This window comes from Mycteria americana, chromosome 2 (assembly GCF_035582795.1).
Source record: "Mycteria americana isolate JAX WOST 10 ecotype Jacksonville Zoo and Gardens chromosome 2, USCA_MyAme_1.0, whole genome shotgun sequence".
Taxonomy (NCBI): Eukaryota; Metazoa; Chordata; class Aves; order Ciconiiformes; family Ciconiidae; genus Mycteria; species Mycteria americana.
The window spans coordinates 11,556,199-11,573,931 of NC_134366.1; the positions used below are offsets into that span (position 1 = coordinate 11,556,199).

The window sequence follows — 17,733 nt, forward strand, 5'->3', positions numbered from 1 at the left end:
CTAAACTCTGCCAACCTTGTGGCTTGATTTGGCTGCCATAAGCACTACTAATTCTCAGAAGAGAAGCCACAAAGTATTTTAAAATGCTGATGAACAACTTCCTGCTAATCAAGTTATGGAAGTATAAGATTTCTGCAGGACAAATTTAAGGTCTGCTACAGGGCATGATGATATAATTCCATGGGATAAGTTGTGTTTCTTCTCAGAAATTTATTATAAGAAGGGGACTAACATGCTCTCTTCTGTTACTTGTGAATGGTCATGCAGAAATATAGTACAATTTGTCTGCTAGTAGAGTGCAGCCCATTACCACTACAATGCTAAAGTGCTAACATTATTGTAACAATTTAATAAGTAAGATTATCATAATAATTTAATAAGTAACATTATCCAGTGTATTTCCCCAGTAAACATATAGTAAACTCAGCGTCGTAAACAAGGTTCGACTATACAGTACCATAGAAAGTAGAAATCACACCATTCTTCATCATTGCTATCGGAAGCACAGCATATCTCTGCACAGGAACTGTGTTTAACAGTATTAAGTTTTTCAGTGATAACTGTCTAAAGATTTAAGTGAGACAATTGCTACAGAGATAAAATGTATTAGTTGTGGGGTAATAGACAGAGCAGGCAAGTTTTTGAGTTACAGTGACCAGAAGAAGGGTCACAGTTGGTCTTACAAAAATCCAGTGCACCTTGCTATTCTCCATAGCATCAACTACTCAAAGCTACAGTTCAAGCCGATTCCCTCTACTTTCTACTACTTTCTACTGCTTTCTACCCTTCTACTAGTCCTGCATTTCTGTTCACACCCTCACACTAGTACTGACACTCTCCTGACTCCTTAGTGAGCCAGCTCAAGATGCTAAAATACATCTGAAGGACAGGAAACCAGTCACTTCTTGTTATGTTTAATATTCTGCTAGCTTACATCCTTTAACCAGTTTCCTTCAGGAGCAGAAGTTTCAACACTGGTTTAAGAGAGACAATAACACTGAGTGGGAGGGCACAGAGAGAGAAGAATATGGTATTGTGCAAGCACCAACTGTGATGACCCTTAAAACATTCCATAAGCTATCAAAATAAAAATTAACAAAATTTAAGTTATAGCAAATTATAAGTATACAAAGTAACAGTGCAACTCACTTTGACTTTATAAGCAACAAGACTAATTCTTCACAAATATTATTATAGCAGTACCTACACTTCAGAATTTATCCAGGTGTTCCACAAACCCCTTTTAAAAGAGGTTTAAAAGTTTTGAAGCAAAGATACTGGCAGTCTCCTATGATATGAAGGCATTTTGATCAGCTAAATGCAAACCAAAACAACATTCTTCTGCATTCTACATAATCACTTTATGTTTTTTTCCAGCCATTTCACTAGGGCACATTCTTGGTGCAAGCCCTCCTTTTGAGTCTAATTTTCCTCAGTACTGATAATTTTGAAAATCACATCCAGCACTGAATTTTCCAAAGGCAGCCAATATGAAATGAAACTAAACCAATATTAAATAAATCAAAACTGCAGGACAGACCCAATCTGTAAAGTGAGTAGAGGGAGAGCAGTGAGCAGTCAGCAAGTGGAGGGCTAAAGTGCGAATATAAAAATGAGAGCTTTGGAAGAGTTGCCCACTTTTCCTGGAAGGCATTCTGTTTCCCAGCTGTTGTTTTTTTTAGAACAGTAACATTGGTAGTTTCATGTGTCTGTCTGTTTGTTTGTTTGTTTTAAAGAGAAAAGGGTTGGGTTAGGACACACCTTCAATATTAAGTATGCCACTAAACAAGCTTTTGAAAATTACCAATTTGCAGTACAGCTATAAGCCATATACACTGCTATAACTGAACCAAAAATCAAAATAATTAGCTATGTGGTATTTTGTTCTAAAAGATAACTACACTTAGAGAAGCCAAATATATAGTAAATATACATAATGTTAACATAATGAGAAGTAATGTGAAAAACCTTACAAATCCTGACCATTTACACCTTATTAACTTCTCTCTAGCATTGAAGCTCAGAGAATGAAAAGACTACTTCAAGACATTAGAATGCACATATTTCTCTCTCTTGAAATCTCTTACATCTTTGGATATATTTTATAGGCTGATGAAACATTTAGTACCTTCTTCACAATAATAACAACAAAATACAGTATTTTAAAAGTTTCATCCAAAGTAAGAACTCTTGCAGCATCAAAGACTTCATGCATTACTCACAAATACGAGACTGGTAAACTCATTAAATAAGTATGTTCGGAACTATTAATTTAGGCAGCGTTGCCTTATATAGTCATTAAGGCCAGCAAACAGATGATACAGAGCAAGAGGAATTGTTGCCAGTTACTTTAGACTGGAAAATATGAGAACAAAATCTAATGCTAGCTGCCAACTAATTCCTCTTCTCTTCTAACAAAAATATTGAAGAAAAGCTTTCCTTGGCTGCAGCCACTTACTCTCTAATAAGAGGACAGAATTTGGTTATTGCTATAATAAGCATTATTTTACATTTTTCTACAGAAGTTAGAAAAATAAACACCAAGACGACACACTGCAGTGGGGAGAGAAGTCTGCTTGGAAGAAAATAAACATCCATGTATAACTGTCAAAATTATGGAATAACTTGATTCAAAGATACATTTTTTGAACAATCCACCCTTAAGTTTGCTCAGACCTTGACCACTAGCTTAGTTTTTAAATGAAAGGAGGGTGAAAAATACTTTTAATATTTTTGTAACTGAATACTGTTGGGGAGGGGTCGACTTTTTAATTTTCGTACTCCAGTCCACTTCCCATCCTTTTTTGTCCCACTAAGTCAACTAGACCCCTAATAAAGTGGCATGGGGGTAGGAGTAAAGACAAAATTACTCTGGATAAAGCCTTTTCCCAACTGACGTGTTCAGAAAGCTACTGACCACAAATGAGAGGTGTTTCATTTGATGTGTTTTCAGTTTATTATCTCAGGTCCAAGTTGTCTGAGTTAAGCACTTAGCAAATGCATGGCACTTAGCGTGGATCAGGGACAGAAAGGATTGGGCACAGGTACCAGACCTAAAAGCTGACTGGAGAGGTATTTGGGAGTACCATAAATGAAAGGTTCAGACAAATGCTACCAGAGCACAATGCTGGGAGTGGGAAACAGAGGAAGCATCAGGAACCGCTTGTGAGCATGCCGCCTGCTGCTCTCTCCCTCCCTATCCCCTGCCAGCTTTCCTACCTCTCCCCTAGAAAGCCACAAAGAAGCAGTAGCTGCAGGAGGTACCCCAGGAAAGCAGTCCAGACATACTGCACCAGGTCATGGCGCCAGCACCAACTGTGTCAGAATGGCTTCTGCAGAAGCACTGTACACTGGTTTCTTTCTCAGGGAATAGAAAACAGAACTGAGAGAGACAACACGAACCACATCTACAACACAAAGAGAGCTCATTCCTGTAGAAAAAAAAACGTAAAGCCTGTGTCCACACAGCTGAACTCTTCTCCCTGCTCCTCTAAAATAGAATGTTTGCATTTAACTTGTTTATTGGATGGTCCCTGTAGTGAGCTGGGCACTGTACTGAGTCTGGAAATTGTTTGGGAGAGCATTAAATAGCAAAATAATATCAGAGAGTACACTAACAATTACACAGTGCAAACTACGATAAGGCAGTGTTCAATCCTTGCCATGGCCCTGCATAGTTTGTTAGTGTAAACATGAACATTAACAGATGCCCTACACTCATACTGCTCAGCCAGAAGGTAAAAATGAGACAAAACTTAAGCAGACATCTCCTAATATTTAGACTCGCTTCAAAGAAATGTGTGGAAATCCAAATTTGGTTCATCCCAATGTACTTTCCCAACCCTTTCCAAATAAGAGCAATGATGTTTTATCAGTTTTGCATGAGCTATTTCACTTTTACAAAAAACCTCACTAAATTATCCACAAAATATTTCCAAATTCTTGCCTGTTTTACTAAGATTTAAGTCTACATTCCCTCTACCCAAGCACACATGGTTTCTCTAGACAGATGAAACAAGTCACATAAATGACGCAAGTGACACGGTAAGTTTTTCCTAGGCCATACATAAACACCCATACAAACCTATCTTTTCCACAAGTTAGCAAAAATTTATCATAGGACATTCGTTCAAAAGCATTGTGTTACAAGAATGTGATTTCATTGAAGAAAATAACAACATACCTTCTAAAAGCTGTTGAAGTAAAGAATTCACTCCCATCCCCCCCAAACTGTGAAAACTAGATCAACTTTTTAGAGTTGCAGACTGCTGAGGAAACCAAGATGATCAATCTGAGGCTGTTTCAAAGTGCCTAAACCCATATACTTGTAATTTATGACCTAGCATAGTCTGAAACTGTTAAATCTTGACATCATAAGTTTTACTGTTTAATTAGAACATATCCAAGAAACAAAAGTTTCCAATGGAAAATACACTTCCAAGTACGAGATGGAAATAATTAAGTTCTTTAAAGAAGTCTGTGTAGCATAAGAACTTCCATGATGTTCACATTTTCTATTAAGCTCTCTTACTGATACTTATCAAAAGCAGTATCAAACTTCCAGTCGCCGAAACTGCCTTACACACACATATAGAACATCAAAGAATTTTTCGCCACCAAGTGTGCAATGTGTATTATGTTCTCTTTTATATTTTTCTAAAATAAGATTGTTGTATGGACTTTGTAACATCTGTGAACATTTCTTGATGCATCTGTAGATTAAAAAAAGAAATTTCCTGGAAGCAGTAAAACCTAGACTAGCATTACTGTCATATTTTATAAGATTTAATTCCATTAAAACTGTAGAGTATTTGTTACTCATTTTCAGACACTGAAAATTACATTTGCTACCTATCCTCTGTTCTTCTACCAATGCTGCACCAAGTTACCAACAGACATACTGGTGCTTGTCAGCCAATCTTACCTGCAAGATTCAGACTACAGCTTTTGAAGTGAAACAATCACTCCAAGGTACAACAACCCACTATCTATAGTGCCTTATCATAGGGCAAACTTCAATTACATATATCTATCATTTTAATGTAGAGGAAAGTGCTGAACTGAAATTTTATGACTACACCACCCAGGTTCCCAGCTTTCAAAAACTGTATTAGTTTCAAATTTGCACTTGCTGTATTTTAAAAAGATCGTATTTAAGTTCAGCACAAAAAGGCAAGACAGACATATAAAACACAGCTTCTTAGGAAAAGTAACTATCAGGTAATTTGTGTCAGGCCAGAATTCAGAAAAGTTTGTGGCCTCAGAAAACTTTTTCTTCATTTAAAAGGTGAAGAAAAATGAAAAAACTCATTTTCCTCTAATTACTCAGATGCAGAAGTTTTCTTGCTCTTCAGTGAGCTAAGAATCATTCTCTTTAATTCTCTTAATTCAAGAGAATTTAAACATGTCTGGAGTGACTACAACATTATTGAATCTTGCAAGAATGCATACCATTTTGGTGCCACACTCCATGACACAAATTGATATTGGCTGAGCCAAAAAATCCCCAAGCACTTTCATTGTTGTTTGGGTAGTAAAGAACAGGGAACCCTAAGAAAGATTTCTAAAGTATATCAGTTTCATTTAGATACAGAAATCAGTTACTTCTACAAAAAAGGTGGTAAAACACAGTAGAATCCTATACAAATGCTGTAATACCTTGAAAGTAATTTCAGTTTGTACATAATTATATTACCTAAAATTAAAACCTTTTTTAATTACTAAGAACTATTTTGACTCTTATTAAGTCATGGTCAACCCTTCTAGGTAATGCCAGTTAGAATGCCCAGGATCTCACCTTCTACAAGACTCACTAGGTTGGATACAACCTCAAGAGCCCATCTGTGTGCATGGTTCTGGAAGAGCTATACTTACGTCAATCCAAACGGATGCAGGTCCAATCTGTTCTTAAGAGACATCAGCGACAGAGATTCACAGTGTCTCCAGGCAGCCTATCGCAGTGCTTCACTACACTACCATTCAGGCCTTCACTCATCCCCCTTGTCCAGCTTGAATCTTCCTTGCTGTGATTATTTGTTATCCTATCTGCCATGAATATGCAGAATAGATTGCGTGTTTCCTTCCTGTAAGAGCCTTTCACATTTTTGAAGAACGTGTTCTCCTCAGTCTTCTCTAAACTAAACAATTCTCATTCTTTTGGTCTGTCCTCCAGGGTCAAGTTTATTCTCATCTCCCTACTCTGGACACTCTCCAACTGGAGAGTTCAAGTGCTGCGCCTAAAACTGAAAGCATCTTGTGGGTTATCCTCTTGTTTAGACATGCCAGTCTAGCTATATCATTTTCATACCAGCAAGACCTTGTTGGCTTACCTTTGTTTCACTATTATTCCTGCCCAAATGCGCACTTTGGTCTAGCACATATTCCAGTTGAATTACGTGACACCCTCTCCCCCTCCAACTTCTGCCACTGTCATGACTGTTTTGAATTCCAATTCCATCTCACTCTGTGCTTCATCCATTCTCATACTTGGGTCATTGGTAAATGTAATGGAACTTGCCCACCTGCTATCTAGGATAAAAACTTCAATCATCGTAGTGGGTAACTTCAATACACCCATTCTAATTTTAATTTGTGGTAACACTAGCATGGTTTTCAAAAGATCTTGCACAGATCTTGTGGAATTTTAACTTAGATCATGTTCACCTGCAGACTGTCATGAGAAACAGCAACAAAAGCTTTTTTTATAAACAACCTGGATGGTATCTATTGATCTTCCCTTATCCAGAAGGCTTGTAAGAAAAATTTGACAGATTTGACAAAACAGTTCATAATTCCAAGGTAATTATTATTCATCTTGGTTTCTTCTAGTATTCATAAAATTTGTCCACTGTTTTTCTGGGAAAGTTCAACCAAATGGTAGCAATTTCCCAAATTCTTTCCTTTTGCTGCATAATTCTTGCTCCATCGTTTTGTGACTACTGTCATCAGCACTCTAAAAAGAGTAGAAACAGAAATAAAAGTACTTACAGGTTTCCTAAGGAAAAAAAGGGATAGTGCTCCAATTAGGGGCATGTCTCCAATTAATGGTTCCAGGATAACCCTCATAGTGCCATGGATCTATGGAAGGGGAGGAAAAAAAGGCAATGGAATTGACTTGAGTCATAAAATTGAATATAATTTATTCATTGGTAATGTTCATACTTCTAATTCATTAAATTCTTGATTATGGAAGAATTTTTTATATATATAGCTTTACATGTCATCCAAACCCAAAAAATTTAACACAGGCACTAAATAGTTGGGCTTACAAATTCATTACATTCATCTACATGATGCTGTGTCATATTAGTGGTAATTTTGCTAAAAATATGAAGTAGATTATTTATACAGCTCAATGTAAGCAGATGTGGCACAAACCAATATAATGGCATCCACAAATACTAGAACAAAAGGAGGTAAATGCTTATAGGTATGTCAAGACACACGAACACAAAAAAAGCATACTACATTTCCTCGTTAGAGAGAGAGATCTGTTATCAGAAAGTTAAGGAAATTTGAGAAATAATATCAGAAGGCAAGACTAATAATAATAATTGCATCTAAACTCATAATTGCATCTAACACTGAAATATTAAATAAAATAACATTTTAAGCTCCATGTTCCCTTTACGAACCTACACATCACATGAACATTGGCTTGATGTGAAATTACCTCCATCTTTTCCAGTAGAAAATGTTATATATTAAAAACTGTTCTACATCTGAAAAATTTTACCCTTTCAGCTAAGTCATGTTACTGAACTTATTATGCAAGATCAATATTATGCAACTAAGAAAAAAATAGTAAGCAACAAAACTACACAATTACTGGTTCTTTCTTATAAACTATTTCATCAGAAAATAATGATTCAGTGATGACTCGATACCAAAATCAAAAGAAAAAAAAAAATTGGATTTCACCTGTATACTTTTCACACCAGCTCTGCAGAAGTATCTCTTGATCTCCAAATCAATTTCACAGTTTCCAACAAAACTAAAACAAAAAAGAAAGTATACATTTCATTTTTATGGATTAAACTGCAATACACTGTTAGCTCTGTTTTGCACTGTCATGACAATATATTCTGTATCTCAGTCTATACACAAAAAATGCATGTTACAACACTACAATATATAACAAAGTCAAAATTTTAAAAAAATTACATCCCCTTTAAAACATCACCACTGTCATCAAAATCACTCAAATTAATACAGAGGTATGTTATCATCTCCAGAAGCATACATAAGAGAAAACACACAAGTAGCCTTACTTTTGGGAAATAATGGACACAGAATTCATACTCTGTTTCAGAAAAGCTCTACATAGGTCTCATTAATAGTACATGTACCCAAATCCACTCTCACCTAATATAATCATGAGAAGCACTAGACAGAGATGGTTATTTTGCTAAAAATCAAAGTTGTCTGAAATATTCAGAGACTTGCAAAACCAGTGATATTTAGAAATTTAGTAAGCTGGGCATGCTGAGCTGGATGATCCACTAAGCAAGGTTTAAGCCGAAAAGAGTTGAGCCCTCGCTGAAGGGAGAAAGGAGGCAGGAAGCAAATTAGAAAATAATATATTAAAAACGATGCAGGATTTTCCCTGAACAGTTCTTGCATCCCATTTTTGGGGATGCAAGGTCAAGGGCTTGAAATTTTGCAGATGCTGCCCTATATCTCAGAGATAGATTTGTAGAAGATGGTAAAAAAAGCCCCATCTGTTTTGCCCATGCTACAAGGCTAAGAGATTATTTGCACACAACTCAGATTTTAGCAGCTGCTTTTCCTGAAGCTCCATGCAGGTCAAGCATGTACCAGCAGAGCTGAGCAGATCTTTTCCAAGCACTGGTGCTGCTGTGAACCCCATTGGGTCTGAAAACAAACTAATTCTGAGACTCAGCAAGGGATTTAGGAAGAAAGCTTGAGACACTGATTTAGCAAGGGAATTGGTCCATGATTCTATAGAATGAGAGATAAAAACAAAAAACAACAGATTGAATATCAAGCTACAGCTAAGGAGAGACTGGCCGGATAAGGAGACTGGCTAAGAAGATACGGGTTATAATGAAAGGACAAATGAAATCTGAAGAGCTTTCTGAACAGACTGTCCAGTTAAAGAAAATGGAAAAAGGAACAAAGTGGGGAGGAGATAAGGCAGCTTAAACAAAGCCAGGCATTGCTGGGGTGGGGGGAATTTGTTTTCTCTACAGGGCATCCTGTTCCAGATTCTGCAGTAGAGCCCAGGCTTCCTCACATTAGGTTCCTCAGACCTAGCCTGTACAGTGAAAAACTGTTCAGACATGTTTAGGGAGTCTGATGGAATCTTATTACAGAAACATCTGGGAAATTATGAAGAAAATGGGGCCATTTTAGGTTCAAGTCAAGATAAAATAAGTTACTCTCACAGTAAGAGCAGAACAGCAGGACCTCTGCCTCCTCCCCCCAACAACTGATGACCACAATGCTATCAAAAGAAAAAGAAGGTGAGAGTTGCTGCATTCAGGATATCCATTATTCATCTGTAGCCTCCCGTGCTCTGTGTGCGATGGTACTGTCTATGGGATTTCAAGCAAATGCAAATCTTATCAATTCCTTAAACAAAAATAGGCAATAGTGCCAAGACATTCTTGTAAACATCTAACATTGGAATTTATTTTGGACTGTTCAAAAGATAACACTCTGTAGAATCATTTTGGTACAATGACCAGTTTGGGGAACTGGAAGACAGCAACAGGACCGGGGTCTATGTGAAGGGAAGGTGACCATTGCTTTCCCTGGAAAGAATGTAGTGTGACTGTGCAGTTTAAAAATAGGTATATAATTTTTAACACACTATTTAAAACGATGTAATTTCTATTTTTACCTATCTAACTATATATAGAAATAGTAGATATATATAAATACACACACACATATATCATTGCATAACAACATGACACAGAGAAGCAAGGTCAATTAAAACCTGCAACTGAAACCTCAGTCTTAGCACTTTGTAGCATCAGAACTATTTGTGTTAAGACTGCGAAGCAATATGCTTGTTTGAAAATCCATAACAACATGATGACAAATTGGAGTAAAAATAGTAACAAACTGCATTTGAGCGTAATAAGTCAACAACTTTTAACCTTATCATAAAGTTAAACATGGTTTTATCCCCTAAGATATTTGGCTGGATCCATTAACAGCTGATGCCATACAGAATTCCACCGCAACATAACATACAATTTGAAGGCTCACTTAGTAAGCAAATTCTATACATTCAGATGATAATATCCCAGAAATATTTGTGACCCCTGTAATGTACAGATCATGGAGACAGATTATAGTTTAATGAGGACAGTCTTGTAAGAATATAACAGCAGCTGTACTGAATCAGAAGAGAAGCACTTGATACTATATGTGGTCATTCTAGCCCATAGAAGACACCCAGAAGGAAAACAAACAAACAAAGAATAGGACAAACATATTTCCCAGATTACAATGATCAGTGATTCTGTACTTTGGACTATCTTCATTATTTTTTAGAAGGTCTTCAGACCCCATTTTTACATCTGTCTTCTGCCACTACAATGGTAGCGAGTTTCTCCATTCAAGTATGCCACATGAAAAAAAAAAAAACATTTCCATGTGTTTAAACCTGCAGCCTACAACTTTCTTATAGTGCCTCTATTTTTTGTGTCATGAGAAGGTGAAAACACTCAGTTGTACACTATTAACAAGTATTTCCTCAATCTCTCAATCTTTTTTGGCTTTCTTTACTACAGTTCACATTTAATTTGACAGATTTTATCTTGTTTTCTATTGATCCATAACCTTTAATTTTCCCCAAGTGTTTACTACATTCATGCACTTTAGCAAATGTAAGATTTCTATTTATTAACAATTTATTTAGACTTTATCTTCATTTGCTCAAGTACTTAAAATTTTTCCCTCGCACATCTTTGTCACCAGAAACTAGACTTTTAAATTGTAACATGAGCTTTGACAATTTTTTTAACATAAAGCTCACAGTAAGAGAAAGGTAAAGTGTTCCCTTTACAAAGGTGGTCCTGAAATTGAATCTTTAAATACATTTTCCAATGACTGCTTTGTGGATTAGCTAGTCAAGCTGCTTACAAGAGTGAAGGTCTTAACTGGATCCTGAGCGATGCATAGGACCAGTTTCAAAAGGTTCTGAAAAACACTCTGAAGCAATGATCATAATACACTCAATATGCTTGCAGAAACAATAAAAACTAAACCAAAACACACTCCTTTTGCAATTAAACTTAAAAGCAAAGACCAAAAAAATTCAAGGAAGATGCAAAAAATACTAAGGAAGTGTTTTGGAGACACATTGAAACTACTTAAATGTACTGTATGGAAGGTCCAAAGCAAATGCATGTACCCCATCACAAACAACTGACAGTAGAAAGGGCTAAGCAAGCCACAATGGTGAAAGAGCAGGATAAAAGGAGATTATTAAAAGAATGAGTGTACTTAAAAAGAAATTAAAAATATAAATAAAATCTTTCCTTCCCTCCCCCCGCCACCCCCACAGAGCTTGGCTTCGTCCAGCTATTCTTACGAATGCTTAGAGAGATTCTTTTCCTTCTCAACTGTATTTAGGGAATTAAAGGTTTATAGAAATTCCTAACTTTAAACTTAAAAATAAATTAAAATTAGAACAAACTAATTTAACTGAAGATTAAAACCTACAGGGATAAATACTCTGAAGGACAGACTCTTCTCCAGCAGTAAGACTGTTCTTTATAAGCTTGCAAAACTGAACTAAAGTTGATTCCCTAAGAAACAGTTTAGGGTTGGTATCTGTACATAATTCTTATCTAAACATGCCAAGAACATTTATTACAGAGACTCTTATTCTTCCTTCATGTTACTACTGAAAAAATCCCAGTGATGGACCCTTAGAGAACATTAAAAAAAAAAAATAAAATCAAACAGTAACAATCGATACTGGGGTGCCATCTGTCTTAAACTTGCATAAGTAAAAGCCTTCAAAAAAGAGCCCTTTCCCAATGAGAAGGTGCCAAGGACAAGCCTTAAATACGAAATGGGACTTCCTTTGATGGTGGTTTTGTCTAAGCCTTAATTGCTAGAAGCTATGATAGTCACCCCATAGCTCTCCTGTTTCCATTTTCTTCCTGGAAGCCTATGCCACCGGCAGTAGGGATAGCCTGTTGGGGTAAATGGGCACCTAGCTGACTCGGCACTATTATTGTTATTTAAACTACTTCAGGGAATTTATTTCAGCCTTTTAGATTGAATTCTACTCCAGCTGTTATCAATTCTCTAAGTGGGTTGCAATGTAATGCAATGAGACATATTGGTAAAGATTTCCTTCAGGTCTAGGTAATAGGACATTATTCCTGAAATTTTGATACATACCTATTGTCCTTTTTACATTTATCTGTCCCAATCTACTTCATGATGATGAGCAGGAGAAAAAAAAAGAAAAAACAGAAACACTAGATTTACCCTCTCCTCCTGTGGGAATAATTCTGCTTTAAAGGGAAGAAGTGGTGTTGGGAGACTCGGCCCCTCAAATGTCTCAAAAATAGCTTCTCATAAACAATTTCTTCGCACTGTGTGGTCAGACAAGTCTGTTTTCCTGTGGGCTTTAGTCTGAAGAGGTGAGGCTGCTCTCACAGCTGCTACATAAAAGTGGCAACAAAGAGAAAACTGAAGGAAATTTCTCCATTTGGGCTAACAGCATCCATCCAGTGAAACAAGCTCTCCAGAGACAATCCTGCTCTATTTTATCCAGCAACACCAATCCCTAATTTAGATAGCTGTCATCTTCCTACAGAAGTGAAGTGATTCAATTCAATAAAGATTGGGCCCTGATCACAGATGTAGCCCTCACCCTCCTCTGAAACCCAGGAAAGGATGCAGCAGCATCTTCTCTTATCACTCTGGGGCCCAGCTTTGACAAAGCAGCACAGTATTTAACATAGCTGAGATTTAGATAAATAATTCAAAATTAAGAATAACCAAGTTCAAACTTTGGAAGTGACTGAAAAATAAAAGCTGAGAGGCCTGATTACCCTCCTGGTTACTGCCAGGGAAGCAGCAAGAAACCCAGAAGGCTGCTCTTTGCTGGATCATCAGTGACTGACAAATCTAGCCTTTCCACAAGCTACAAACAGGCAAAAGTAGTCAGTGTAACACATACCTATGATGGTCAAATATAAAAACATTGCTGGGTTCACTGACTGAACTTTAAAAAAAGTCTGTAACTGCAGATTGTGTTGAGAAAGACTTTGGCAAATGTTGGGTAGATCTATTTATAAACCTATATAAAAGGGGTCATGATGAAAGGGCAAAGAAACCTGAAGCAGTGGAGCACAGTCACTCTGGCATTATATAATACATAGATTTACTTCGGTTAGTGGTATGAACACAAGTACTGCGGTAGCTGTCATCCTCTTTTTCTAATACTGTGATTATTAAAAAAAATCTAAGTAACTGAGAAAAGTAAAAAAACTCAAACATCTTATAGCCCGAATTTTACACTAGACTAAACTTCATGGCAAAGTTTTAATACGTTAGAAAAAAATTCAAAGACGGTGAATTAGCTTTGGAAAGTATTTTTTTATTAACCAACATTACTTTTATGATGCAATCATACTGAGTTGATATACTATTTCCCTCAGATAAATGCTATTTACAGCATGCAGTTCCTTCCTCCATTCATACACAATTAGAACTAACTACATTTGCGTAATGAAGCAATTCTTCTCCTTTCAGGCAAACATAACTGCTGAATCAAACAAAGCACATATTATAAAGCATGGGCACCATCGTAACATGATAATAAAGTTTACCTGATTTGAAGATCCAAAATGATCTGCCTTTTGTCCACATTTTCAGTGTACACTTTTACACCGTTTATCCGCAGAGGCTGAAACAATAAAGCAAGTAAAAGTTGGATCCTATTACTGAACTATACCATATTTAACTCTTAATTTTGAAATAAAGGTGAATATACACACATTCATGCCTGAAGTTAAAAATTTACTATAAGTATTATTAAAAGGTGTGAAGCAAAGCTATCAGTTTAGCTCAAAATGTTATTTCAAATGTAAAAATTGCCTTGCTAGGATCCACTCAACCACAACCCTTCTGGCAGTTACCCTGAGTTTAGACCACTAGATTCCAAGATTTACCAGAGATTTAATATCAAACTTTCCCTCTCCATCCCAAAAAACATCCCATTTCTCTGTACTAGTATATATCTAACACTCCCAGACAAAGTGTTCTTTTCTGCGCAACTAAAACAAGCTAAATTTAATTCACAAAAATGTAGTTGCCTTAAGTGGAATTTAGTCAGACTGCATGGAAAATAATCCATAATCCCCACAAAAAGTTGTGTCAACCACTCTGTGCTCTCTCTCTAAACTGCTGTGCTTGCGCTCTCCCTCTCTCATACAGAAACAACCATAACAATGAAACATTCCCAAGAGTCAAATGTTCACCAAATACTAGGTGGGAGAGGATGACCAATGACCTTACTTAGCACCACCTCCTGTCACATTTTGAGTTTTTGCTTTCTGGAAAAATTGTCATATTTCTATTTATACCTTTTTAATAGTTTAAGTAAAATGGAAATCTCACTGCTGTCAGATTCCCACTGTGTTTGGGTCTGTGCAGCTCACAGGATGCAACTCAATCAAGGCTGCAACGCAACGTAAGAATAGCTGTTTCTCGTGTCCAGGATAACTCAGTCCAGAAGCATACAGAGGTGGGGAAGCTAATCTAAACCCTACTTAAAATTAGTATGGCTTTAAAGGAATGCTATTCTACAGTCTGTAATACAGGTGTATCCAGGGCAGGACAGAGCCCCTGGGTAAAAGGATTTACAACTTTAAAAAAACAAAACAAACACCACACAAAAGGTGCAGTAAAATATAATGAACTGTAATATACATGAAATACAGTCACAAAGAGAGAAAAATAATGCCCCTCCATCACACCTGAAACTTAACTTCAGTTTTCCTAAAATTCGGGGGGGGGGGGGGGCAGATTTTTAAATCCTTACTTAAAATCTCATTTATGGCAAGCAGGAGAACACAAAAGGCCACTTCACAAAAAAGCTGTTAAGCTACATGTCAACAGAAGTAAAGTTCTGGTTGATGCAGGTAAGAGTAAGTAGCAACAAACTTACTGCAAGCAGAGGTAGCTTATTCTTAGCTTGGACTGGTCAAATAGGCTCTTCAGAAGGCATGTAAGAGCTGTATATTATGAACCCTTCTTTCATGGGACCAAACAGAAGGTAAATACCTATGTGCTCCTTGATACTAACGTTATGTGCAGTCCTTTGGAAAGCTGAGCCAGCACACTTGTCATTGGACTCCATACATAATATGATTAAAAGTTCATCTGTCACAAGAAAGGTAACTGCACTTGGACCAACTGACAAGAAAAGGATAACGGTCCCTGCTCACTTAACATAAAACATTATACGAACAGTATTAAAATCATGTTGCTATGAGCTCTTCACATGACCAGGAGTTACTATACTTTGAGTCTTCCCCCAATTCTCAGTCAAATTTCTGAAGCAGAGACCCCAGGAAAAAAATAAAAATATAAAAATGAAGCCTCTGCTAAGAAAGCCACACACGTTTTTATTTTAATGTTACAACAGAAACCAGAACCAGGCTTACCACCAAGTGTCACCGAAAATATTTCTGTGTAGATTTAAACAGGCTACATGAAAATGGTATGTAAGACAGAGCCTCTTAGAAAAACTTCACCAGACACTGACCTGATGACCAATATCAATCTTTGTAAAACTGAAGGTACTGAGGTGGTTGTTTGCTCCTCTTACTGCTGGTTCTATGGTCTCCCGGAAGAGTTTCTCAATAAATTGGCAAATAAAAGGCCACATCTGTTTTACAGTCTAGGGTGAAGGAAAAAAAAAAAAAAAAAAAAAAAAAGAAATCAAATCTACATGGAACACAACTTCACACATAACCAAAAAATATTTTTTTTAAGGCATATATAAGAAATTTTGTACAAACTTTTAAACATACAAGTTTTCTATACAGTTCATGACAGACATAAGAACTAGTTCCTCTTTACATACAGGAATGCTTTCTGGAATTCTCAGTTTGTGTGTTTTATACATTTGCACAAATCAAAAGCACTGGAGGAGGAGAAAAACAACATTAAGAATTTTAGTCTTTTATCCCACAAATGCATATGCATTCAGCACTGATGCTGAATGTTGGGGAGAAGGGTGGAAAGGGTTAAGTTTATTTGCATGCAAAGAGAGGAATAAGAAAAAAATGGGTCAAGTGCATTTCTTAAATACATGCATAAGGTTTATAAATGTAAAAAATAGAGTATTTTAATGTCATATCTGAAAATTCTATATTGTTTATTTTTTCCTCACTATTTTCTAATTAGCTCGTGTTCTTCTGTGCTCTTTGAATGAAAGATATTTTTAAAAAACTCAAGCTACACAGATCTATATCTTAGATTATCACATATACAAATCAAAACTGCAAAATTGATTTATTTTTAGATTGTAGGTCAGGAACCTACAGTAATTGGAAAGTATCCCAGACAAATGGAACATAAAAGACTGTGTTTACAGCTGCTATGATTTCCACACAATTATAGCTGTCATTATTTTAATGCCACTTAAAGTCATTCTGCAAAACTCACAATTTCAAGACCATGAAAATAGATCTAATCTTTCTCGTGACTAACTGGATCAATGACCAGAAGCTTCAAGTGTATAAAGAGCACAGAAAGTTAAAACTACTCTCTGTTCTCAGATTCTTGCCTCACCATTTTTTTTTTAAATCTCAGATTTCCCTCCTCCCCTTTCCCATTTGGAAGCGATGCTAATGACTACCCTTACCTTGTTGAGCCATTCTGCCCTCTCTGTGTCTGGAAAATGGACCTAAAAAAAGAAAAACACCAAACAAAAAAATTAATACAACTGCAAAATATACTTTAGTTAATCATGTCCAGTCATTTATAATACAGGAAAGCTTAGGGATCTCACTATGAGCAATGTATACAGTGAACAACATATTAAGCAGTTAACATTCTTGACAAGAATTCAAGCAGATAAAATATGAGCTCATTTCTGAATTACATAGATACAAGTCCAAGCATATATTTAATAGTGGCATCTGGAATAAAGTATTGCTTTAACACCATAAACAAACTAAAAAAAATAATAAGCATAGCTGACACAGCTAGTCTCAACCAAATTTACCTCTTATGTTTCAGGGGTTTTTTTAACATGACACACATGACTGCCAGAGTCATGACTGCACTTCTACTTCCTTTCATTCATGCCAGATCTTCTGCAATATCAGTAAATCATGGCTAGAAATATTTGATCAGTGAAGCTGAAGCTCAGGAATATGGATTTAAGTTCCGCCAAAAGCCCTTCAAAAGGCATTTTTAGTGATTTCTTTTCTTAAACAACTGCAGAAATCAGTAAGACACAGAAGGATGATGGTATATACACGGGATGGAAAGTACCCATCACAACAGGAAAACACCAATTACATGCTGGAAAAACAGACGCAGTTTTCCAGACACAGATGGAGAGAAGGGTTAGTAGCTTTACAGCTTACACACACACACACACACAGAAGAGAGAGAGAAAAACCTGAACTGAAGCAGTTCAGTAGAAGCAGAGTTAACAAACATTCCTTTAGAAACTAACAGCTTCTACAAGAAGATGCAGATCACACTTCTGAAACA

At 36.4% G+C, this 17,733-nt stretch overlaps 1 protein-coding gene across 5 annotated transcripts in view; it reads right to left on the bottom strand.

Moving 5' to 3' along the window:
• ESYT2 (extended synaptotagmin 2) overlaps positions 1-17,733 on the bottom strand; it is a 92,436-nt gene that overhangs the window by 46,333 nt on the left and 28,370 nt on the right. For 4 of the 5 annotated variants that reach the window (XM_075492399.1, XM_075492400.1, XM_075492401.1 and 1 more), the window contains exons 2-6: positions 16,874-16,915; positions 15,770-15,904; positions 13,830-13,906; positions 7,921-7,993; positions 6,988-7,077 (exon numbers count right to left, since the gene is read on the bottom strand). In XM_075492399.1, the coding sequence (XP_075348514.1) occupies positions 6,988-7,077; positions 7,921-7,993; positions 13,830-13,906; positions 15,770-15,904; positions 16,874-16,915 (417 nt within the window). Of the gene's footprint in view, positions 1-6,987; positions 7,078-7,920; positions 7,994-13,829; positions 13,907-15,769; positions 15,905-16,873; positions 16,916-17,236; positions 17,255-17,733 lie in introns of those variants that run through there. The other variant, XM_075492403.1, reaches the window with a different exon arrangement.